General features: G+C 48.1%; 2 protein-coding genes across 6 annotated transcripts in view; one reads left to right on the forward strand and one right to left on the reverse strand.

Moving 5' to 3' along the window:
• Positions 1-6,139, reverse strand: part of TSR1 (TSR1 ribosome maturation factor) — a 12,622-nt gene extending 6,483 nt beyond the window's left edge. Inside the window, exons 1-8 of the mRNA XM_080678779.1 lie at positions 5,020-6,139; positions 4,753-4,856; positions 4,203-4,422; positions 3,956-4,090; positions 3,192-3,616; positions 2,011-2,170; positions 1,430-1,587; positions 276-472 (exon numbers count right to left, since the gene is read on the reverse strand). Of these exons, the coding sequence (XP_080534905.1) occupies positions 276-472; positions 1,430-1,587; positions 2,011-2,170; positions 3,192-3,616; positions 3,956-4,090; positions 4,203-4,422; positions 4,753-4,856; positions 5,020-5,116 (1,496 nt within the window). The 5' untranslated portion in view covers positions 5,117-6,139. The remainder of the gene's footprint in view (positions 1-275; positions 473-1,429; positions 1,588-2,010; positions 2,171-3,191; positions 3,617-3,955; positions 4,091-4,202; positions 4,423-4,752; positions 4,857-5,019) is intronic.
• A 100-nt stretch (positions 6,140-6,239) lies between these two features.
• The window catches only part of SGSM2 (small G protein signaling modulator 2), a 37,139-nt gene continuing 18,524 nt past the window's right edge, over positions 6,240-24,854 (forward strand). For all 5 annotated transcript variants that reach the window (XM_080678775.1, XM_080678774.1, XM_080678776.1 and 2 more), the window contains exons 1-3: positions 6,240-6,428; positions 10,913-10,988; positions 24,668-24,830. In XM_080678775.1, the coding sequence (XP_080534901.1) occupies positions 6,372-6,428; positions 10,913-10,988; positions 24,668-24,830 (296 nt within the window). In that variant the 5' untranslated portion in view covers positions 6,240-6,371. The remainder of the gene's footprint in view (positions 6,429-10,912; positions 10,989-24,667; positions 24,831-24,854) is intronic.

A 24,854-nucleotide genomic window follows, 5' to 3' on the forward strand; every position in this document is an offset into this window, starting at 1 on the left:
CCAAATCTCCAAACATTCCATACATCGAGTATTCGTTCACATAGGAAGCATTGCTAATTAATCTTATTAAAATACTGTTAACATTATTAGTCTACATCACACAGTCTAGAACTTAGTAATATGTTTCCTGTATGGATGTCTTATCTTCCCACATAGAATGTTAGCCCTTCAGGAGCAGAACAATGTTTTTTTTCTTTTGTGTCACAGTGACAACTCTGAGCCACATAAATTTAAAATAAAAAATGTATCAATTGATTTTGGAGTTGTTGACTAACCGAATTCTAGCAGCCACATCACGGGGGGTATCTACTTCATCTGGAAACATCTCTTCCAGTCTTTCTTGTTTATATTTTTCTAGCATTATTTCCTCAGCCTCTTCATCCACTTTCTCATCATATAGATCATCACGCACAGACTCTCCAATAGTCATAGTTTCACATTCCTCCTCTTCTTCCTCTTCACTACTCTCATCCTGTGGAATAAAGGATTACAGTTTCAGAAGAAACCCACACCTATCTCTACCCTAAAAACCATTAAGCTAAGAATAAAATACTGTTATTAGACACCTAGTCCAAACCATATCAATTCTGAGAGACTCAAGTTATAAAACAAGTCTCATTCCCGACAACTATAGTCATTCTTAAAAAACTGACCACAGGCCCTGGATGGGTAGCTCAGTTGGTTAGAGCATTGTGCTGATGCATACACCAAGATTGTGGGCTTGATCCCAGTTAGGGCACATACAAGAATCAACCAATGAATGCATAAATAAGTGGAACAGCAGCCCTGGTCAGTTTTCTCAGTGGTTAGAGTGTAGCATGCAGACTGAAGGGTCGCAGGTTTGATTCCTAGTCAAGGGCACACACTGGCTTTAAAGGTTCCATCCCAGTCCCCGGTCGGGACGCAACCAATGATGTGCCTCTCTCATGTTCATGTCCATGTCTCTCTCTCTCTCTCTCTCTCTCTCTCTCTGCCCCCCTCCCTCCTACTGTATCTGACAAATCAATGGAAAAAATGTCCTCAGGCCCTGGCTGGTTTGGCTCAGTGGATGGAGCACGGGCCTGTGGACTGAAGGGTCCCGGGTTCAATTCCACATGTCCAGGTTTCGGGCTCAATCCCCAGCAGGGGGCATGCAGGAGGCAGCTGATCACTGATTCTCTCATCACTGATGTTTCTACCTCTCTCTTCTCCTTCTCTGAAATCAATTAAAAAAAAAAAAAAGTCCTCAGGTGAGGGTTATGGAACAACAAATTTATGTCTCTCTTTCTAAAAAAAAAAAAAAAAATTCAACAAACAAAAATTAAAAAACAAGAACACAATAGCCTATAGTTAAAAAACAAAACTGATAACACATATCTAAGGTGAGGATTGCACTTTGCTTTGCAGTTGGGGCTGTACACAGAAGTGGCCTAAGGGACTATTTTCTTACCTGAGATTCCTCTGCCATAAAATCCTCATGTTCTACATCATCATATTCATCTTCTTCCCCACCACTTTCGCCATCCTCATCCAAAATCCATTCAGCTTGGTAGTTGGATGTTCCTTTAGGAACCTTCTTTACCACCTTGGAACTTTCCTTCAAAAAGTCTGTAAAAGCCCAAATGAGTTAAGTAAATTTTATACCTCCTTTTCCCTATTACTTTGGGTATTCTCACCTAGGAAAGACACCAGATATTACTGCCAACACCAAAACTCTAGCAGACACAATAAGCAAAACAGACTACTACTTCCAAATTTAATTCAACTGCCTCAAAACTAGCAACACTTAAATAAACCTTGCAATGAATCCAAAGTTGTTTTCATTAGAAAATAGTAAGTGATTTTGAGAAATGAGGCAAAGCTGTGTCCAATGTTTGCTTAAGCAAACAGAAAGCATGTGGGGGACAAGAAGAGACAAACCTCTAAATATATCCTCATCCCACTCTACCTTATAGGTCTTGACTGTGAGTAGCTAGACAAAATCCACAATTCCAGGCCAGATGAATTACAAACAAGCTTGCCATTACCAACCATTTGCCTCACTCAGTTCCTCCTCAGTGGGCCAGGTTTGCTCCCCCTCCATTGGATCAGGTATAACCTCTGTTTGCAAAGATTCTTGTCTATCAGGGTCTGCCTTCATTAGGACCTTAAGGTCTTCCTCCATATCAGTTACAGCATCTGTAGCACAAATCTAAAAACCAAAAACAGGTAATGGTCAGTCAAATATTAACGAAAAATTTACTAAATCTAACACAGTAACCAGAAAGATGAAAAAATAACATAGTCCTCATGTAGAAGATGAATGAAATAAATTGAAACAGAAAGCCAAAATGTGTCAAGTGTTTTCAAATGGTTCTGTTTCCTAGCATGTTGTCTATACCACTGCTTGACTCGAGGCTTTTCAGAATCTGGACTCACTATCTTGTTGTTACATACTTTATTCCCATCAAGCTGGTTTCTTCAGAGTTCAAAGAAACCCTTTGAGCCATCATTATGCTAGGTTCATGTTGTCTCTATATTCTAGGATATTCTTTCATCTCTCTAAAACTTGTAAATCACATTCACCCTACTCAACACCTAGCTGATGTCTGATATCTCTGTGAAGCTTACTAGTCAACTTTCTCAACCCCCACAGCAGCTCTGTACCTCAACCATAGTTCCCCAATCTTTATTTCACAGGTGTTTGCCATTTTTTTTTCCTGACATAATTGTCTGAGGAAAGAGACTACATCTTGCATCTCCTATAAACCCAGAGCCAGCTGCTGGGTAAGGCACCTGGAGTGCTGGATAAATATGTAACATACCAACATATTTGTAATTGTCTAGTGCCTTACTTTGAACTAGCAGTCACCCCCAGAGACTAGGGTTTTGGGGCATGCAAATTACCTTCTCTGAAGTTAGTTTCCATCTTACACCAGCTTATACATGAAGCAACAATACATACTCTTTAAGAACATCAATTTTGCCCTGACCAGTTTGGCTCGGTGGATAGAGCGTCGGCCTGCGGACTGAAAGGTCCCAGGTTCGATTCCGGTCAAGGGCATGTACCTTGGTTGCGGGCACATCCCCAGTGGGGGGTGTGCAGGAGGCAGCTGATGGATGTTTCTCTCTCATCGATGTTTCTGACTCTCTGTTCCTCTCCCTTCCGCTCTGTAAAAAATCAATAAAATATATTAAAAAAAAAAAAAAAAGAAAAAGAACATCAATCTTACCTCCATCGCCATGCCTGAGTCCTTTTGGGATTTGATCACTCTAGGGTTTAAAGGGAAAGGATCCATAGGAGCATCTATCTGTTTCATCTGGAAGTCACCATGTCCAATGATATGCAGCAAGCTATTTACATTCATAGTCTGTCCACGAACATAGCCTGAAATTTTCAAGGTCCCCACCAAGTTATTCTCTTCATTAGGCACAAAGTCAGCGTCATGAGCAAAGAGATAGGCCCGCCGATCTCGAAAGGCAAGATGCCGCTGCTTCTGGTTAGCCAACTGCCTGAGCAGCATCCCTGCCTCCTGTTGCGTGTCTAACAAAAGGAGCTTGTCATCAGGAAAGCGCTTCTCCACTACTTTACTTAGCTTCTTTCTGGCATCTATTTGTTTCTTCGGTGGGAGGCCAGAAATCCCCTGGATAGCTAGTGCTAGGAGCAAAAGAAAAAAGGGCTTCATGACTTCTTGCTTCACTGCATGAAAATTCCCCAAGCAAGTTCACAAAAAAAGCTAACAGTTGTGAGCATAGAGATCACTGGGAAACCCAACAATCAGCTACCTTAAAGAAATTACAGAGTAAAACCAAACTTTATACTCTTCTTCCTCTGGGCAAAGGGCAGTCCAGAAATAAAAAGGCACCTTGTACAAAATATTGAATGTAAACTGTAACTGAAAAAAAAAAATTTTAAGGCACATTGATTCAAGTTATAGGTGCAAGCTAAGTGATAATTCACTTCCTTCATCACCTCCAATATTTCCAAATCACTTACTATAGGTGGGAAGGCCCTGAGCAAAGAGGCAGGAAAGGCAGTAATCCCCGGTGCTGTCCCAGCCTTCTAGTGGATCAACGAGGAACAGGATGCTATCAGCCACTTTAGCCAAATCTAGCACAGTGTGCAGATCTCCTGGAGATAGAAGATAGAGTTAGTAGGAAGAGGTGGTTGGCATCAGCACATAATACTAAAAAAATATTATCACTACTCATACATAGTGATAGAAAATATTGTATACTCTAACCTGGCCTTGCAGATGTGAAAAACCACCGATGTTTCAAACCGGGGCATAACAGCATAAAGCTGTGGGTGCTTCCCCATTCATTCAAGCATACAGTTCCAGTGTCCCTATCCTGAAGCAGCCGAAGAGCCTCTGGCAGGGAAATCCTGTCGTGCAGGGGCACCACCAGTACCTGATGAGGAGGGCCATCTTTACTGCCTAGCTGTCTCTTCTCTGCCAGAACCTGAAAATAGAAAGGACCAGAGAACATCTCAGTGTTTCAGCACTTCCATTATTGCCCTTCCAACGTAGGGATGCCCTACCCCCATCATTTCTCTTGTAAAAAGCCACGTGTTTATCTTGGGGGGTGGGCAGGAGCTCAGACCAAAGCATAGGATGCTCTAGCTGCTAGCATGAATCTAGAGTCTAGCATGAATCTAGACCAGCACAACTAACATGTGCTCCAGGGTTATTCACCATCTCCGGCCTTCCCAGGGTCACATTTCTAGTTGAGGCATTATCCGCCCTAGAACAATTGTGAAGTCACACCAACCCCAATCCCTACTCCTCTCACCGCCTCTTTCTTTTGCTTCCGAAGCTGGCTGGCGCGATGCCTCTGGTCTACTCTGCTGAGCTCCTTTTTCACCTTCTTGCTTAGGCTTTTCAGTGCTAGACGGCCTGGAGATCATAAAGGGGACCAGAATAAGATCAAGAAAGGGGACCTCTTTTCGCCCACCTTAGAGCATTTACGCTGGGTTTAGGCCGGAGGTAGTTGAGACTGAGCACGGAGAAAAGCAGTTAAATCGACTAAGCCCTTCTCCCTCCAATCCTACATTCTCACCCTTGCCGTCCCGCTGCGCAGATCCCCGACCCCGATGCCGTCCGCCTTTATGAGCTTTATTCTGTTGCTTGAGCGGACCTGAGCGGTGGGCGGCCATGCTGCCGCTCACGTGTACCAAGTCAGCACTACTTCCGGCCCGGAACGAGTGCTTCCGGTCCCTCCCTTAGGGGCGTGTCCTCCCCGTGGCGGGGCGGGGTTCTCCTTGTCCTCTCGCGAGGGTCCTTCCCGCCGCTCCCGCTTCTTCACAAAGCCACTTGGTAAACTTTTCCCACACGGCTGTCGGCCTTTGGGGGCTTTAAAACGCCGAATGTAGACGCTAAGTTTGCGCTTTTACTTCCAGAGGGCTGTTTTGCTTTCCTTATATTCAGTTTTGCTCTATCAAGTTGCATCATTTAGGAAGATTTGAATGGAAGCTTCTCCGTGCGGAAGAGGGCAGAGCCCCTCCTCTCACCCAGTTTTTCACACTCCGCTCCTCACTTTGCAGCAGCCTGTATGCTGTATCACTTTGAGAAACGTTTTATGACCCTCATTTCCCTTGTGGTGCTGCTGAAGGCAAATAGCGTGGAACGCGCTTCTTTAACTTTCACGGGCTCTGTACAGTTCCCGCGGGTCCCGGTTATCCCAACCCGCGCCCCCACCTTCCACATAGCTGCAAGAAGGGCCCGACTGGGCGCGACAACCCCTACGACGCCTGGTCGGCCTCTTTAAGCGCCTGTTTCCTGCACTACCACTCCTACCCGCAAGTTGAGGGCAGGGGGTTTAGAGCAAGAGTGGAGTTCTGGCCTTTTAGCCAGGGGACTACCGCTTCCTTTCCCGTGGCGGCCAGACTCGAGGCGCAGGGGGCTCCCGGACTTCCCCGTCGGGAAAACGAGCCGGTAGAAATCAGGGGGTGCGACTCTAGCTGGATTGAGGCCAGTTACCGCGCGAGCAACTTTCTCTCCAGCCACAGGGTTCAGGCGCGCCTCGCCTCCGTGGTCGTTGTGCGGGCCTGGCTGCAGGTGCTCACAATGCGGGTTCCCGCCGCAGGGACTGGAGCCGGCGCGTTGCCATGACAGCGGCCGGCGTGGCGCGCTCCCAGGCCGGCCGCCCCCGGTCTCCGAGCGCACCCCCCGCTCCCGCCCCGGCTGTGGGAAGGGGCCGGGCCAGCTGCCTGACGTCTGTGCGGGGCTCAGAAGATGGCTGCGGAGCCGAGCACCGGGCAGTGGCTGCGGCGGCGGCGGCGGGCGGGGAGCGCAGCGGACGGGGGCTCCGCTTTGCGCGTGGGGCGCTGAGCCGAGGGGCGCGGAGGCGGCGAGGGCGCGAGGCGGGTTTTGGGGAGCGCTCGACGCGGCCTCTCCACCAACCGCAGCACCATGGGCAGCGCGGAGGACGCACTCAAAGAGAAACTGCTGTGGAACGTGAAAAAGGAGGTAAAGTCGGGGCAAGGACCCCCGGGGGCTCGCGTCGCTGCCCGAGGAACCCCGTGAAGGGTCCGCACCCACCGTCGGGCGCGGGCGCTGGCAGGCCCCGGGCAGGGGCGGAGTCCTGGACTAGCTGAGGCTCCCACTCCTCTCCCGGATCTGGGGTCAGCGCCCCTTGGCCCGAGGGGCTAGGCCGGTGATCCCGGGCTTGTTTGCTCTGCGATCCTGCAGCTCCCCGCCCTGTGACGGCAGCTGAGCTGGGAGACCGAGGTCGGGGGAGGGGTGGCGGCGATTTCTGGAAAATTGAAGCTGCCCATGCATTGCCCGTGCGAACTGGGGAGGGGGCGGGGCCCCGCTCTGGCCTTCTAGTGAGGCTGACCGGGTGATTTGGGGACTTAGCTCCTGTTTGTCCTATACACCCTCTGGTAGCCTTTGGGAACTGAGTGGCACCTGCAGGAGGGTTCGCCTCACACCTCACTGCTTCTCAATTCATGCCCAACTCCTTACCCAGAGAAGTGGGTGGGAGGGCGAGTTTGATAATGGTTTTTAAGACTCAGATTTCCTCCCGCCTTTTGAGGAGCCCCCCCGCCCCATGTCAGAAAAAGAATCCTTTTCTCTACTAACTAACGTCTTTTACCTGCCCTAAGCCCATTTCAATTTCGGTTTGGGGGGGGGGGTGCCCATATGAATGACTCACCCCCATATGAGAGCTGGAGAGCTCAAACCCGCAGAATGGATTAAAATAGATGAGGCCTCCGGAGCCATGAACAGCTCTGACCTACCTCTGTGTCTGCCAGATGTGTACGCTCCACGAGGGCAGGAAAACTGTCTGTTTTGTGCACTATTCTGTATCCAGGGCACACAGTAGGCACTCAATGATTATTTGGTAACTAAATCTGCTGGTCTTGAAGACTGCAAGGTCTGGTGGGAATGCATACATTTTGGAATAGTCTGGACCTATCTCTGTGTGATCTTGAATAAGTTACTGAATATTAATTTTTTCATCTCTAAAATAGGGATAACAATATCTATCTCACCTATAAAAGTTACCATATTGGTTTCTTTACCCCCTCCTAGAGTTTCAGGATTGGAGAAGAGTCTGGTTCTCATAAAATCCTGGAAGGCTCTCAATGGTTCTCCTGCATTAACTAGCCTATTGTGCCCTAACATTTGTTGCTTTCCCTCTAATTGGCAGTTGAAGCCATCACCTTTCCAGCTGTGTGCACGAAGCTTCATTGTGCCTTTGCTATAAAGTGGCCAAGAAAGAGTGTTTTTTAGGCCAGGAGTATATCAGATCAGCACTTAAGCCCCAACTCTGTTCTCTCAAGGAAAAGAGAAATCTCAAATCTCAGTGATTATCCTCAGGAAACAAGCAGTCTAGTGACAGAGACATATATGAACAGTATAAGCAAGAACAAAAAGGAGGCATACCCAAACTATGGACAGAAGTGCTAAGATTGTTGGTGTGATTCAAATTTGGGGTTAGTCAGGGATGATAGAAAAGATTTTTGAGCCCTGACCGGTTTGGCTCAGTGGATAGAGCATCAGCCTGCGGACTGAAGGGTCCCAGGTTCCATTCCAGTCAAGGGCATGTACCTTGGTTGCAGGCACATCCCCAGTAGGGGGTGTGCAGGAGGCAGCTGATTAATGTTTCTCTCTCTCTCTCTCTCTCTCTCTCTCTCTCTCTCTCTCTCTCTCAACTCTCTCACTCTCTCATCGATGTTTCTAACTCTCTTCCTCTCCCTTCCTCTCTGTAAAAGATCAATAAAATATGTTTAAAAAGAAAGAAAAGATTTTTGAGGAGACAGTGATTCTTTTCTCAGTATTTGGAAGGCTGTCTGCAAACTCCAAGAATGATTCCTGAACAAATGTGAGAAATGTCCAGAATATGTCACAGTTATGTTAAATTACCTGACAAAGGTTGACCTGCTTTGAACTTAGTTCCCTTACCATTTGAGTACTCAATTTTGAGAGAAACATATCCTTTCTTCTCCTACCAGTAGAGACATTGGGGATAGTTGTAGGCAAGGCTGGCCTTTCACAATGAGCCTCTGGTACCCAAATTCTAGGGGCATCTATCTATAGGTCCTCCTAACCAAAAAATCTGCCCTACCAGCCTGCTTCAGATGCTTACAGGTTTCTGAGCTGTGACATTATGCTCTGTTTAATGCAAACAGCTTTGGTAAATAATCTAGGAAGCTTTTTTTAAGAGTATAGAGTGCAATATAAGAATCAACCAATGAATACAGAAATAAATAGAATAACAAGTTGATGTTTCTCTCCCTCTCTCTCTCTCAAATCAATTTTAAAACATTTTTAGTTAAAAAAAATTGTAGTGCAGGATTGATCTGAATCCCTTTACCTAATTGCTAACCATGAGCAAATTCAAGCAAGAAGGAGCCCCCATCTCCTTCCTCCATATTCCCCAGATTTTAGAAGCTCTATCACCCTTCTAACTGTACAGTCCTAGGTGAGGGACGTGGGGGCCAGGGCAGCATCAGGACATTTCATGTCTGGTCCCAAAAGAATGGCAAAAACCAGCTCTGCCAAGAGTTTATCTGGAACATTTTACAGGGGGTTTGAGGTAATCTGTTCCTTTAATCTCCAGGATTAGTATCTGTCTCCTGGCCAGCAGGTTCCCCCAGGACATCAAAAGTGCTTGGCTTAAATGTTGGGAGCACCTAGAACCTCATATACTATAGATGGGAGTGTAGATTGGTACAACCACTTTGTTGTGTGTGTATTTTTTAATATATTTTTATTGATTTCAGAGAGGAAGGGAGAGAGAGTTAGAAACATCAATGATGAGAATCACCCATAGGCCGCCTCCTACACACCCCCTCCTGGAGATCGCGCCCACAACCTAGGCATGTGCCCTGACTGGAATGGAACCCGGGATCCTTCAGTCTGCAGGCCAACGCTCTATCCACTGAGCCAAACCAGCTAGGGCAGTGGTCGGCAAACTGCAGCTCGCGAGTCACATGCGGCTCTTTGGCCCCTTGAGTGTGGCTCTTCCACAAAATACCATGGCCTGGGCGAGTATTTTGAAGAAGTGGCATTAGAAGTTTAAGTTTTAAAAATTTGGCTCTCAAAAGAAATTTCAATCGTTGTACTGTTGATATTTGGCTCTGTTGACTAATGAATTTGCCGACCACTGAGCTAGGGCAGTGGTCGGCAAACTGTGGCTCGCGAGCCACATGTGGCTCGTGAGCCGCGGTTTGCCGCTCTGTTGACTAATGAGTTTGCCGACCACTGGGATAGGGGCTTAATCACAAGGAACAACAACAGCCTGTAATTATTGGAATCGAGAGTCTAGGTCAGTGGTCGGTAAACTCAGTCAACAAAGCGGCAAACCGCGGCTCGCGAGCCACAGTTTGCCAACCACTGAGCTAGGGCATGGTACAACCACTTTGGAAACAATTTGGCAAAATTTAGTAAATCAGAAAACGGGCATCAGAAATTCCTTGCCCAAAAATATAAATCCAAAGACATGTTCATAATATTCATAGCAGCACTATTCATAACAGCCCCGAACTAGAAACTACCTAAATGCCACTCAGTTGTGGTATGTTCACACAATGGAGAATGAACAATCTACAACTACACACAACATGAACAAATCTCACCATCATACCGGAGAGCAAAATAAACAGTCACAAAACACTATATACTGAGTGATTCCATCTAGTGGAAGTACAAAAACCCACAAAATTACTCTATGATGTTAGAAGTCAGGATAGTGGGTACCCTTGAGGAGAGTAGTGAGTAGAAGGAAACTTGGTAGAATGGAGGAGGGTGCTTTGAGGTGCAGGTCAAATGCTCTGTTTCTAGATCTGGATGCTGGTTTCATAGGTGTGTTCAGCTTGTGAAAATTCATCGAGATGTATAATGATACACCTACTATGGTACATGTCAATAAACTAAGTTGTGGGGGTTTTTAAGTGTTTTCTGAAAGGTGTGACTATTTACAAGGTATTTGGAAGCTTTACATCTGAGGAGGAACCCAAACATCAGGATTTTATCAGAAAGTGGGCTGGGCTTGTGAGCAAGTGGAGAGAGTGTCCCTAAGGCCTGGATGTACCTATCCCTAACCTCAGAGAAGGCAGAGAAAAGGAGGGGCAGTTGTTTATCTGCAGCCTGTGCTGAGACAGTTTGTCCCTAAAGGACAGTGCGTCTGCCCAGAAGCCCTTTCTCCAGCTAAGTACAGATGAGCAAACAGCATCCTATCCCTGTTACCCACAGCAGGGTACTTCCTGCTGGGCTAGAACATCTGCACTGATTGGTTGGTGGATTTATGGTATCTCTTTTTCTGGTTGCCTTTCCAAAATGCTTAGAGCTGTCTGTGCTGAAGAAAGTTGGCTTCCCCACCCCTCCCATCCTATCATTTACTCTGCAAGTGTCTGAACCCAGACAGGAGGGCAGAGCTAGGCTATTTACTTGTCCACAGGCCTTAGATCGGAAAATAAATGACGATACTGCCCATTTATCCACAGGTGAAGCAAATCATGGAGGAGGCTGTCACCAGGAAGTTTGTGCATGAAGATAGCAGCCACATCATTGCTCTGTGTGGTAAGTGAGTGACTGGGAGATAGTGGGAGATGGGTCTAAAACTGAAGGCACTGTCCTGGGGTCAGGGAAAGATGAGACCTCAGGTTTCATAGTTTTTAAATCTGGGTGCAAGTCAGAATCAACTCAGAAGCTTTTGCAGTCTCCTTGGGCCCCATTCCAAACCTACTGGATCAGGATCTTCAGGACCCAGAGATCTGTACTCGTTTAGTCCCCTAAAACAGTAGTATTCAAACTTTAGTATACATCAGTGACCTAAAATGCTGGTTTGGCTCAGTGGATAGAGCATTGGCCTGAGGACTGAAGGGTCCCAGGTTCGATTCCGGTCAAGGGCACATGCCTGGGTTGCAGGGCTCCATCCCCAGTGGAGGGTGTGCAGGAGGCAGCCAATCAATGATTCTCTCTCATCATTGATGTTTCTATCTCTCTCTCCCTCTCCCTTCATCTCTGAAATCAATAAAAGTATATTTTAAAAAAACACAGATTCCTGGGCCCCAACATTGGAGTTTCTGATTATGGTAGGTCTGGATGGGCCTGAGAATTTGCATTTCTAACAAATTCACATATGATGCTGATGCTGCTGGTCCAAGGACCATACTTCAAGAGCCATTGTCCTAGATAATTTGGGTTTGGGGACCACTGCTCTGGTTTGTCCTAACATTAACTTCGGGGATGCATTTGTACTTTTTGGATGCTTTCTGTGCCACATGTACTTTCTAATTAGTCCCACCTGTGTCGCTTCAGCATCCCAAATCTCCAAGTACTTGATTGGGTGCAAAACAGCATGCGTGGAGGATAGGAGGGATAGCCAGAGCTATCTGTGATGGTTTATTACAGACTTTCTCCTGCTTTAAAAGGAAGTCTGCAATAAACCATCACTTCCTCCTCAACATGAACTCTTTTGCCTTTGTAGGAGCAAGCCTGTCTCTACACACAGCAGAGTTTTCTTTGATTTCCAGGGATTTAACCTTCCTTACAACTCCCTTTCTGAAGGAACACAGAGCCTTTTGCCTTTCTATGTTTTTTTACGTGGCCTCTGAGATTGGTGTTAGAGGTTTGTGGAAGGGTGGTTGTGAATTCTTGAGGGGAAGGAAAGAAAGGAGCAGATAAGGGAGGGGATGCTTTTTGACAGTACCATGGTGAGGCAGGAAGAGCTGTCCTTCCCATCAGTCCAGCAATAAAGACAAAGGTCCACCAGGTGCCAGATAGGGAAATGGCAGCAACAAGATGGATAGTCTCTGCCACACGGGCTTACATTCTGTGGGGAGACAGACAGGAAATAAATATACACATAAGTACATCATGCAATAACAGGTATGATAATAGCTATGAAGAAAAATAAAGCAGAAGATGTGGGAGGCTGATTGGGGAGAGGCAGCCTCTGGCAGAGCCTGAGTGGCAGGCTGAGGACTCACACAAATCCTGATGCTCTGCTTCCTTCTAAGTCATCTTGGTCAAATGTCTTAACATCTGCCACCCTCAGTTTGCTCCTCTAAAAATAGGATGATGGTTCCCAGCTCAGGGAGTTTTTGTGGGACTGCGATGATGCGTGGGAACGTTCCTAGTGTTGTAAGAGCTCAGACAATGCCTGTCTTTCCTCCCCCTTTGGGTGTTGAGGCTGAAGCTAGGTTTGTAGGATTGGAGTTCCCACCATCTCCCCTTTGGGTAAGTTTCCCCAGTTCTTTGAGATGATGTAATGATTCCCAGGTTTTCAGGGAGCAGTCTGATCTCACCTTTTCTTGGGTAGAACCTTTGCTAGGAGGAAAGCATGCTAGTCCTATACAATAAAGAGGTAATATGCAAATTGACCATCACACCCTCACAAGATGGCTGCCTACAAACAGGCCGTCAGGGGGGTTAGTGAGGGATGACCAAACAACTGAACAAGCAGGCTGCATGGGGCGACCAGGCCGGCAGGGTGGGTAGTGAGGGACGACCAAATGAATGAATAGCAGGCTGCATGGGGTGACCAGGCCGGTGTGGGGGGGGGCGTGAGGGGCGACCAGGGCAGCAGGGGGGTGTAGTTAGGGGCGACCTGGCTGGCACGCAGAGGCAGTGAGGGGTGATCAGGCTGGCACGCAGAGGCAGTGAGGGGCGATCAGGCTGGCGGGGGGGCCGTGAGGGATAACCAGGGCAGCAGCGGAGGCGGGGGCAGTTGGGGGCAACCAGGCCAGCAAGGGGGGCAGTTAGGGGTGATTAGCCTGGCACGCAGAGACAGTGAGGGGTGATCAGGCCAGCGGGGCGGGGAGGGGGGAGTTAGGGGCGACCAGGTGGGCAGGCAGGTGAGCGATTAGGAGCTGGTGGTCCAGGATTGTGAGAGGGATGTCCGACAGCCGGTTTAGGCCTGATCCCCGGGATCGGGCCTAAACCAGCAGTTGGACATCCCCCGAGGGGTACCAGATTGGAGAGGGTGCAGGCTGGGCTGAGGGGACCCCGCCCCCCGTGCACGAATTTCGTACACCAGGCCTCTAGTCTTGTAATAAGTGGCTTTGAAGAATATTAGAACTCTACTCCTTTCTACTTGTGCTGTGCTCCCCTGATGTCAGCCACAGTCTGTCATTATCACCAGAGGGCTCTGCTGGCAGCCCAATTTTGCATGGTTTAGTACTAGGCTTTGTCTAGAGCACCCACATCAAACACAAAAAAACAAAAATTAGTACAAACAGCTTGTGCATGGGCGCCACACATGGGTGGCCATGGAGGAGTGGGGGGAAGAAGCAGGGAGGAAAGCTATGGGCATCCCACATTAGGCCAATTAGGGTGGAAAGAAACCGTCAGCTCCCTTCTAATCAGTCTAACCCAGTAAGGCTTTCGCTTTCTTCTCCTGCCTGGAAGCCCAGGGCTCTCCAGCAGGTAGGGTATCACCCTCAAAAGGAATGATTCTTTCAACCAGTTTCAGTTGCTAAAATAGAAAAAAGATTTATGAGATAGACCCAAGTCTCCAGGGGTCTAAAGTCAGCCCAGGAGCAAGAGGAACCCTGTTCTGCTGGATCGCAAGAGGTGCCTTGGGTCCAGGAATGCAAACCCACAGGGTGGGATGAGAAAGGTCAACCCAGGAAGCTGACCAGGTACAAAGCAACTGGCATGGTGGGAGCTGGACAGTGCTTGCCCTCTTTGAAGAAGGCAGCACCACCCAACTCCTGCAGGAAAGCCAGCCTGGGTGTGCCATGGCTTATTTGACTTTAAGAGAATCCAAAAATCTGGGATTTTATATGAAATTTCCCAATTTTTAAATGCTGATAACTAACACTCCTTTTTAAAAAGTTGTGTGGGCCACACAAAAGGCATCTGCAAGCCTCTGCCAATTTGCTGCCTCTGCCTTGGGTTTAGTGCACAGTCACAGAGGGGAACATTAGCAGGAGGGGCTGCCAACAGTATAAAGCTCAGTCAAGCTGGGGCACCTGAGAGCCACTGAAAAAGGATTCCTCACACTGTGTCAAAATTGGTATATTCAGTGAGGTGAATCTCAGTCTGGGCTCAACCAGGTTGGTTGAAAGCAGTGATTATCAACCTTATTTTCCCTGCCTGCAAGCCATTTGCATACGTCACACAGTGGAACCATAATCAGGGATTCTTGGGGGGCAGGCAAAGGGAAGAATAGATACACATTGAGGGAAAACTCCACCCATCTGACTTTTTGGAGATTCTGATATGCCAGTTTCCTTCATCCCCTGGAAAAATGTTCAGGAACGCATTTTTAGTCTGAAGCAGATTCAGTCTTTCACTGGGTCTTGCTGGTCTAGCCACATCCAGAAGTCAGCTTTGTTCTGGGAGAAATGGGGGTGCAGAAGAAGGTGCTGAGAGATTAGGAGCAGAGTGAAGGCTGTGCAGACTTGAATCTGCGCAGGGAGGGCCAGGAACCTGAAGACTGGGCAGCCCTGCCCCCAATGCGTCCTGAGGAGAAGAGACAATTATGAGTCTGAGAACCTTTGGTGCCAAGCCAGGAACTTCTCTGTGGACCTTGTGGAGTGCTCACATTCCCTAGAGCTTTCAGGAGTGATGGGGCCCTGGGCCCCTCTGTTCTTGGCAGAGGAGGGCAAGGCCTGGGCAAGATAAGCTTCTTTGAACTTCCTTAGAATAGACACATTTGAACTGGAAACAGAACCTTCCTGGAGAGCCTTAGAAATATAACTGAAGAATCCTTGAGTCAAGACCTGGCCCCTGGGCACTGCATACCCCATGCCTCTTTTTTTTTTTTTTTTTTTTTTTTTTTTAATATATTTTATTGGTATTTTACATAGAGGAAAGGAGAAGAATAGAAAGCTAGAAACATCGATGAGAGAGAAACATCGATCAGCTGCCTCTTGCACACCTCCCACTGGGGATGTGCCTGCAACCAAGGTACATGCCCTTGACCGGAATCGAACCGGGGACCCTTCAGTCCGCAGGCCGACGCTCTATCCACTGAGCCAAACTGGTTTCGGCCCCCATGCCTCTTCTTTCCCCTTTCTCCTCCCCCACAGGCATGCACCTCCTAAACTTTAAGGATCCCCACAAGACTTGCAACCAGGGGAGCAATGGGCAGTGGCAGCTTGTCCCAAGCTAACCCCCTGAACCTGTCTCCAAGGCCCCTTTTCTCTGACTCCTCCGTGAGCCAAAGCAGCCCAGCCTGGGCTCTCCTGTTGCTTCTGCAGTCCTAAGCCCTTCCTTGTTTCACTGCCCCAGCTTTCATAAACATACTCTCAAAATAAAACAAGACCAACCTGGCCCTGGGCAAACTCAGGACAGCTGCACCAGACCCTGGTTCCTTTTACCCATGGGGAGGAGTGAGACTCCTAGGACTGGTTAAAAATATGCATTCGTTGTATGTTGGCTGTGGTTGTTCCTAAACCTCCCTGTCCAGAAACTGATCAGGCCCCAGCAGGTACAGACTGTAGAAAGGGTTCTCTGTGTGCTGTTCTCTGACCACAGAGTGTGGCTACAGTGCTGCTCTGAGGCAGCCCTGCTGAACCCACAGGCCAGAGGGTCAGGCCCTGTGTGACTACTCCCCCCACCCCCCTGTGAAGACTGTGGCTTGGAGGGTAGGCACAAACCTACCACTGAATGGTTTGTCAAGTCATGTCATTTTCGCATTTTGTTTCATAATATGGTCTTTGAAACTTTTACTTTAATGTCGACGTACTGCTGATTCAAAATAATGCTTCTCGTTTTCCCGGTGGCTTATGGAACCCTTTCTGCCACGCCTTCCCCCAGAGGTCAAGCTGCTTGTGGGCAACTCAAGGTCAGGGTTAAGCAGCAAATTGTGCCAAGTTTCACCTTTGAACTTTGCATTTGCAATAATAATGTATGTGCTTAAAGAGGGAATACTCAATTTAGGCATCAGCCCATGAGGACTGGTGTTTTCTCTGGACCTGCCCTACCTTGTTGCAGGTCTGGGTGTGTGTGCCTCCACAATACCTCAAAGATATTGTGGGTTCTGTTTCAGACCATGCACAATAAAGCAGGTCATAATCTTTTTGCTGGTGGGGGGTCTTGCCTTCAGTTTGTAAAAAAAATGCAAAAATGCAACATCTGTGAAGCGTAATAAAGCAAAGTGCAATAAAACGAGGTGTGCCATACTTCTGTTTATCTTTCTTTTTTTTTTTTAATTCTGATTGTGCACTGAGGTTGGATTGTAACCTTTGGTGGTAGAGGGGATTTACAAGGTCCATGGAGAAGTTCCTAGCCTGGCACCATAGGTTCTCAGACTCATAATTGTCTCCTCTCCTTAGGAGGCATTGAGGGCAGGGCCCAGGCCAGGCCTGGGCAGCCCTGCCCCTCAGTCTCCAGGTTCCTGGCCCTCCTTGCGCTAATCAAAGATCTGTCAACTTGGGGGTTGCTTCAGGCTGAGGATGAGCTGTAATGGGAGACAGGGGTGGAGTCTGTGGAGCTGGGAACAATATCAGGGCTTTATTAACCAGCTCCCTGTTGCTAAGCAGCTGTCATTAGCTGGGAAGGTCGGCTGCAGTGAGCTCCTCTGGGGAATGACAAGGAAATGCTAATGAGCTGGGAGAGAAGCAGGTGCTGCGGAAGGATTGCTCCCACCTGGGATACTGCAGCCAGAGATGTTTCAACACATTCTGAGATTCAGACTCCAGGCAATGTTTAGTGTGCCTCTTTTCAGTGGAAGGGATTCCTTCTCTCTTCTTTCCACCTGCATTGAATGAACAGCTCATTCTTGGGATATCTGGCTTTTGCCTTCCCTCCAGAAATGAATGAGTAGGAAAGTTCTGGGAAACTGGCTCCCCTCACCTGTTTCGGGGCATGGCTGAGGGCACTTGGTGATGGTCTGTAGCTGAGACTTTGGAGTCAACAGACCTGCGTTCACACCCTGACCTGGTCACTAAGTGTGTGTGCGAGTTTTCAGCAACTCTGAGCCTACCCCAGAGGGTTGATGTGAGGATTAAAGGAATGATGTGGGTAAAGTACACTGCATGGAGCCAGGTATGCAGTAGGTGCTCAGTAGCGTTGCTATCATCATCACCAATGACATTCTACTTTGTTTTTGAAAGTGATCCTACAACCTTCCCCATGAAGCCTCCTAGAACTTACTCCAGGATTCTATCTGGCAATCTGTGTTTCTGGGAGTTTAAAGCATCTGGACAGTCAAAGAAATTGAACTCCAGGAACTCAATCAGGAAATTTAATAAGTATTATGCGCATGTTTTTAGACAGTCATCATTTAGAGATACATACTGAAATATTTATAGATAAAAGTATATGATGTCTAAAATTTACTTCAAAGTAATCTGGGGGGAAACAAAAAGTGGTTGGAATCGGTGTAACTGAAACACGATTGGTCACAGCTTGATCACTGCTTAAGTCAGAGTGATGAATACATAGGGTTTGCTATATTGTCCTTGTTTGTATATGTTTGGAATCCTCCATAATAAAATTAAAAAACAGGGATGATGAGAGGGTGGGAGAAGGAAGAGATAGAGATAGTGAATATAGATAACTTCCCTGAGAAATTTTACATAGGAGCAGCTGAATGGTTCAATACCTGAATGAGGATATAGGGCCAAGGGGGGTGATAATGATGATGGTGGTGGTGGTGTTTTTTGTGTTGGTGTTTTTTTAAGTTGGAAAAATTACAGAATGTTTATATATAAATGAAAAATGTCTCATAGGAAAACATTAAAGATACAGGAAAGAGAAGGGGTGATTGCTGGAGCAATGCCCTTGGGAGGTGAAAGAGGCTGGTACCAGTACGCAGGTGGAAGGGATGGCCGTAGGGAGGAGCACAGACAGACCATCTATAGGTACGGGAGGGAGGGCAGGGGATGGGCTTGAGGCACCGGGAGGAAAGGCACCAGCGTTCATGATCGTCTTCAGTGTGCTGGGCAGTAATCAAGGAGCCTTTTGCACCTCTGCAGATACTGTTGCCTTTGGTCACTCACCACCCATCAAGATGGGACCTGTTCTTTCTCCCAATTGTAGCTGAAGCACAGAGAGATTTAGTGATTTGCCCAGTCAAATAGCTAGTAAGGAAAGGGTTTGAACCCATATCTGTCTTGATCCAAAGCCTGTGCGTGCTGCCCAGGGATGGGTCTTACTGGTGAGGCCTGCCTAGGAGTAGAGCCTAGAGATGTGGGGCATTGAGGTGGAGTTGGCCCTCATGGAGACAGAGCTCAGGTCACAAACAGTGAATTCTGGGAGACATTTTGTCCCTTGCCAAGCTGTGCGAGGCCAGCACTGGCCTGGTTCCCTGGGAAGCTGTTGTGAGCACTGTGTATGCTGACCCTGCCTTACATTCCCAGTGAGGCAAGGAACATGGTTATGTGTGGTATGAATTTCATTTCCTTCACCTACTTGGTTCTGGAATATCGGGCAGTGCTTTCTTGGTTTAGGGTGTTAAACAAGGCTAAATGCTGCCCCCCTAACTGAAGCAAACAGCCAGCATCACCAGTGTAGGCTGAGAGAAAATGTACTCTAGTTACCATAGAAAGGCTCGTTCAGAGTGGAGGCAGCAGTTACAAATCCCTGGGTGGAAGTACTAGCCAGGGAAGTGGGGTGGAGACAGACTGCTGATGCCTGGCCGAGGCTCTTTGCTCCGCCCATCGCATCGCTGCAGATAAACACGGACTTCCTCCATTAGCAGTTGAAGGAAGTTCCTAACTTAAAAAGAGGCCACCCATCCACCCCTTCCTTTCTCACCAGCAAGGCTGCCCTTCTTCTGACAGTCTCGGTTCCACTATCCCAGGCATTTGGCTTTGAAAAATTCTGCTCTGAGTAGTGTCCCCAAAAACTCCAGGACCACACCCAGCCACCTGTGGCTGGCTGCTCCACCCAAGGCGTTCCTCGCTTGGGTTTTCTGTGGCAACTACAACTGAACTGCTCCTTTGCACAGATAGCAGCTGGCAGAGGTGGGGGAGCAGAGAACACTTGCCACACCTGCTCCTCCCATTAGGAAAGAACCTCTCCCGGCTCAGAGCCGTCATGCAATGCTGTGCTAACTCTGGGTGCTGTGTCCCCCTACTTCAATCAACTGGCCTAGATCCTTGAAGGTCCTTTAGCAAGTCGCCCTATTATGAGTCTGGGCTTGTCCAGGCCCCTTGGCTCCTGAGCGTAGTTTGAAACATAGATATGCAGGTGAAAGCCAGGGTTGTTATTGGGACCTCTGAGCTGATTGAAGATCCTTCTCAACCACTGTTGCATTTCCTGGGCAGCCATAGCTTTTGTCCATTCCTGTGGGCTCCTGAGACACCTCAGTTTGTCCCAGCCCACTGAATTGTTTCTCTGGTCTGCCCAGCTCAGATGACCTAACAGAGCCCAGATGCTACTGTGGGGATGGGAAACAGCCAATCAGGAGACCCTATTTGCTGAGGGAGCTGATGAAAGAAAGGGTGCCCCTGGACAGACCCAGCCTTTCTGGGTTTTGAGAGTTTTGATTCACCTCCAGGTTGGAGAGAATCACTGGCATCATCTCATAATGGAATACTCGTATCTGGCTTGGATGGTCACCTACTCAATTATTATAATTACTAGAGGCCCGATGCACGAAATTTGTGCAAGGGGCTCGGCCCTTTCAGCCACAATGGCTCGCCTCAGCCCTCACAGCCCCAGCTTCATCCTGAAGGATGTCTGGAAGGTCGTTCAGCTGTCCGGTCTAATTAGCATATTACGCTTTTGTTACTATAGATTCTTTTGAGTTGGTGATATATTTACTTGGTTCAAAAAGCAAAATTATACAAAAGATATACAGTGAAAAGTCTCACTCTTTTCCCTGCCCCCATTCACCCACTTCTTCTCCACCTACAAATTCACATACAGGTAACCACTACCACTTTTGTTTCTTGTGTATCCTTACAGAATTTTTTATACTAATAAAAAAACTGTATTCCCTGTCTATCCCACCCTTTTTGTAATCAAGATATCACGCAATCAATCATACCACTCTGCATCTTGCTCTTGGAGACCTTTCCATTATTAGTGTCTAAGTATCCTCATTCTTTTTCGGAGTTGTATAACATTCTCCTCTGTGAATGTACCATGTTTATTTAACTGTTTTTTATTGATACACATATGGATAGTTTTTAGCCTTTTGCTGTTGAACTAGGTAACCGGGGCAGTTATATCTGTAGACTAGATTCTTTGAAGAGGGGTTAGTGGGTCAGAGGTTTCTTGCAATGATGACAGTGCCTGCATAGGAGTGGTACCAATAAACCCTCCCTCCAGCAAGGTATGAAAAGATTCAGGAACTTCCCAAGTCCTTTCCATCCCTATCTACCAATGTCTCCTCCATTCCAAATTGGAAGATTAAATCAGGATGCAAGGGGTTTGTAGGAGGGGACCCTATCAGATGTCATTAGTACTTGTGGTCTCCACCCATTTAGCATTTGTTAACCTTATAACTTCATAGACTTTAGGGACACGTCAGAGGCTCGTGAGGGAGAGTCACAGGGCTAGTCTGGGCCTGTGGTTCCTAGCCTTTCTCTGGGAAGATGGTACCAGACCTTTAGGGCAGTGGTTGGCAAACCGCGGCTCGCGAGCCACATGCGGCTCTTTGGCCCCTTGAGTGTGGCTCTTCCACAAAATACCACGGCCTGGGCGAGTCTATTTTGAAGAAGTGGCGTTAGAAGAAGTTTAAAAAATTTGGCTCTCAAAAGAAATTTCAATTGTTGTTCTGTTGATATTTGGTTCTGTTGACTAATGAGTTTGCCCACCACTGTTTTAGGGGAAGGAAATGTCCATAGCAAAGTGCTAGAGTTAAAATTAGTTCCACTCCGCCCTGGCCAGTGTGGCTCGGTTGCATGTTGTCCATGCACCAAAAGATTGCAGGTTTAAATCGTGGTAGGAGACAAGCAGGAGGCAGCGAATCAATGTTTCCCTTTCTCTCTTCCTCTCAAAAAAAAAAAAAAAAAAAAAAATCAATAAAAATATTAAAAAAAATAAAATTAGTTCCACTTCTGCCCAGAGTTGCGGTTTCTTGGGCCTTCCTATCAGTGGGACAGATGACAAGTAGAGAGGGTACCCTGGGCTCATCTGGCACCATAACTCAGAAGGCCAGGGTGGGGAGATAAAAGGGATCCTGCTTGAGTCATGTCTCTGTTTCTATTTTGATTCATTCGCCCAAACCTTTCCACCCCAACTAATGACTGAAAACTGTTGATTTTGATTAGTGTGTGTTTTTCCCATATGAAATAAGCTGAATGATGTCAGGGCTGTCTCACTCCTATTCCGGTGCATCCAGAGTGGCTGTAGGTGGTTCCTGGATACACTGGGACAGAGGGTCCTAAAGCCTTTATGTCTCGGTGACCCACACAGCTCAGTTAGAGGGGGATGGGCCCTGCTGACTGGTGCTTTAGCTGTCATGGGTGTCTCCTGCCAGGCCCTCCACCCTGGGGATGAGTTATGGTGGCCATCTGGGGCAGGAAGAGGAGTAAGGCACCCAGTTCTTACTGCTTGGTGCTCTGGGCCAAGGAGGGGAGAAGCGGCACAGGCCTCTGTGTAGGCTTCTCCCTGAGGAGCAAGGACAGCGGAGAGGTGGACATCGTTGCTGATGGGTCTGGAACTGCAACTCTGAGTGCGGCATTCACTGTATAGTAAAAGAGAGAGAGAGAGAGAGAGTCTTTGTATTTGCATCTCTGAGTTTTGAATGTCTGTTTCTGCTCAACTTAAAAACCTTAGAGCAAGGGTCTTAAACTTTTGGGGGTCAGGTACTCCTTTTAGAAGCTAAAAGCCATAGATCCTCATCCAAAATAAAAGCACTCTCCGTAACAATGCTGGAGCAATTTCAGGGTGTCACTGGAGCCCCAGAAACCCACCTCCTGACCCTCTTAGGATAGTAGTTCTCATTTATTAGTATTGTTATTATTACTATGATTATGTTATTATTTTGCCTACATGCTGCACACAGTAACATTTTTCATTGCATGTGCTGATTCTCTGTGGGGGGTGAGAGGGATTTCTCCTTCCCCAGACATTGCCTGGGCACTTTTCCCAGGTTTCACAGAAGGAAATTAGGAGCTGTAGGGTGAGAAGGAGGGACTGGGCGTGATATTTGGGCTTATCAATATTTCCCTACTTGGAGTGATTGCAGAGGAATGCCTTTGCTTACTCCAGAGAACCTAAATGCCTGTGTTCAGAGGCTGCCTAGGTTGATGGGTGAGGCCAAGCGGGATGGGTGTGCCACGGCCTGCCATTCCCAGGCTCCCCAGCATGGCTGCATTCTATCTCCTGGGGAAGGTGGGAAGGTTAATGACTAATTATCTCAGCCATTAGTCACATCACCAAGGCACTTGATTCCCTGCAGGATCAGTGCCACCTGCTGCTACTCTCCCTATTCAGTGCTCTGGATGGGGAGTGAGAGCCTAAGGAAATAGTCACCACCTTCCTACAGGTGTGGACTTGTTGCTGCAACAGCCCCAGGGCCACCAGATGGGACAAAGGGGTCTCTCCCCTGCACACCCAGGGCCACACGAGACCTCCAGGGGCCAAGGAGACTAGCTGTGGAAAAGAATATGTGGACCCTTAAGCGGAGATTCCACCACATGCCCCGTACACACATCAGATGTGTAGCTATATCTGTCTGCCTGCACATGTGAACACAGATGTAGGAACACATGTGAAGGAAAGGCCGCGCCTGTAAAATAAGTCCTCCGAGGCCTGAGCAGGGAAGAGCTCTAGCAGGAAGCACTCAGGAGAGGGAGGGGTCCTGCCTCTTTCCCCACCCCTAGGATGCTCTCACTGAGCTGCCTGGCCTCCAGGGACTCTCCACCATTTTTATTTCAGTACGAGAGGGCCAGACAAAGCTCATTTTTATAGGACAGCAGTGACTGCCTGTCAGTTATGAAAATGAAGGCAAACATCAGGTGAGAACTTCGGTTTTTAGCAATTATGTCCTAAGTCTGGGTTTCTAACAACACTAGTCACAATAACTGATGGGCTTCATTTCCGCTGTTCTCTAAGAGGACAGCATCTGCACCCACCTCGGGGGCAGGCTGTGATTCCGTCTCCAGTGCATCCTCTCCTCTCCCTCCCAGGGAGAGGTCTTGCCAAGTCCCAGTCCTGATAGTTAGCTGCAGAACAAGGTCTCGACAAACAAGGGTGAGGAGTCAGGAACCCACAGGGACCAAGTGCCTCCTGCGTGCAAGACACTGTGCAAGAGATTTTACATACTTCATCTCGTGTAACATTTCAGACCAGTCCTTAAAAGTATTCCTCATTCCACAGATGATAAAACAGAGGTTCAGAGCTGAAGTCACTTACACAGGTTTCCCGGAGATCGGATGAGCGGCCCCGCCAGTTTCACACCCTGTTAGTCCGCCTCCCTGCCTCCAGCACAGCACTGTTTTCCATCCTTGTGAAAGGAGCACCTGTGAAGTGAAGGGAGCACCTTCTCCCACCTGTGCCTTCCTGCCCTCTGAACACACTTGGAGAAAGTGGGGGAGCTCAGGCCACTATGTTTCTGTGATCAGATCCCTTCCCCTTTCTGGGCTTTTCCCGCCTTGCTTGTAAAGCAATTAGCTTGGCCTCAGTAATGGCCAAGTCCCCTCTTCCCCCGAATATACACACTAATATTTTTAGATTCTATTCATGGCCAGGAGAACTCCCCACCCTCCCCCACCAAGCCCTTCTTTCCTTCCTGTGGAGTCTGTCTGCAGTCAGCAGTATCCAGATGGAGAGAGGAAGCCTACCCCCTAAAACATGAATGAATGAAGGGAAGCCCTCCCTGCATGGGAAATAGAAATCTCTCACTTTTGGCTGCAGGGCTCATCAATAATTCAGGGGCTGCTGTCAGATCTGATCTCTGCAATGGCTTTGTCAATATTTCAGCTCCTTCTCCAGAACCCGTTTCTTAGCAACCACAGCACCCATGCTTTCCAGGAGGGCTGTGTGCTGGGTGCTCCCTGCATGTCCAGTCCTGTAAGTGGGCAGGGGTGGAGCTACCCGTGCCAACTGGAACTGGCAACTTTGGTCCTCACAGCCCCAGGGCAATGCTGCACACAGGAGGCATGTGCACACCAAGTGAGTGAGAGGAACGGCCTGGCATGAGGCCCTTACAGGTCCATTCAGGGCAGGCAGATGGACAGGGAGGGGGATTATGGAAGGAGGTCAGTATATCTTCCTGGCCTGCCTAAAACTGACACCCCACTCCCCTAGCCCTAGGTCAGGCCTGCCCTCCCTTGGTGTGGGGAAGAGGAGTGTTCTCTTTTCTCCCCCTCCCCCAGGCTCAGGTGCTGGTTTCCTTTGTGGCCTAGGTGCGGTGGAGGCTTGCCTCCTGCATCAGCTGAGACGCCGTGCCTCCGGCTTCCTGCGCAGTGACAAGGTGGCAGCTCTGTTCACCAAGGTGGGGAAGACATGCCCAGTGGCTGGGGAGATTTGCCACAAGGTACAGGAGCTGCAGCAACAAGGAGAGGGCAGGTGAGCCCTGGGCCTGCCTCTTCC

The sequence above is a fragment of the Plecotus auritus genome (genome assembly GCF_963455305.1).
Source record: "Plecotus auritus genome assembly, chromosome: 7".
In the NCBI taxonomy this organism is placed as follows: Eukaryota; Metazoa; Chordata; class Mammalia; order Chiroptera; family Vespertilionidae; genus Plecotus; species Plecotus auritus.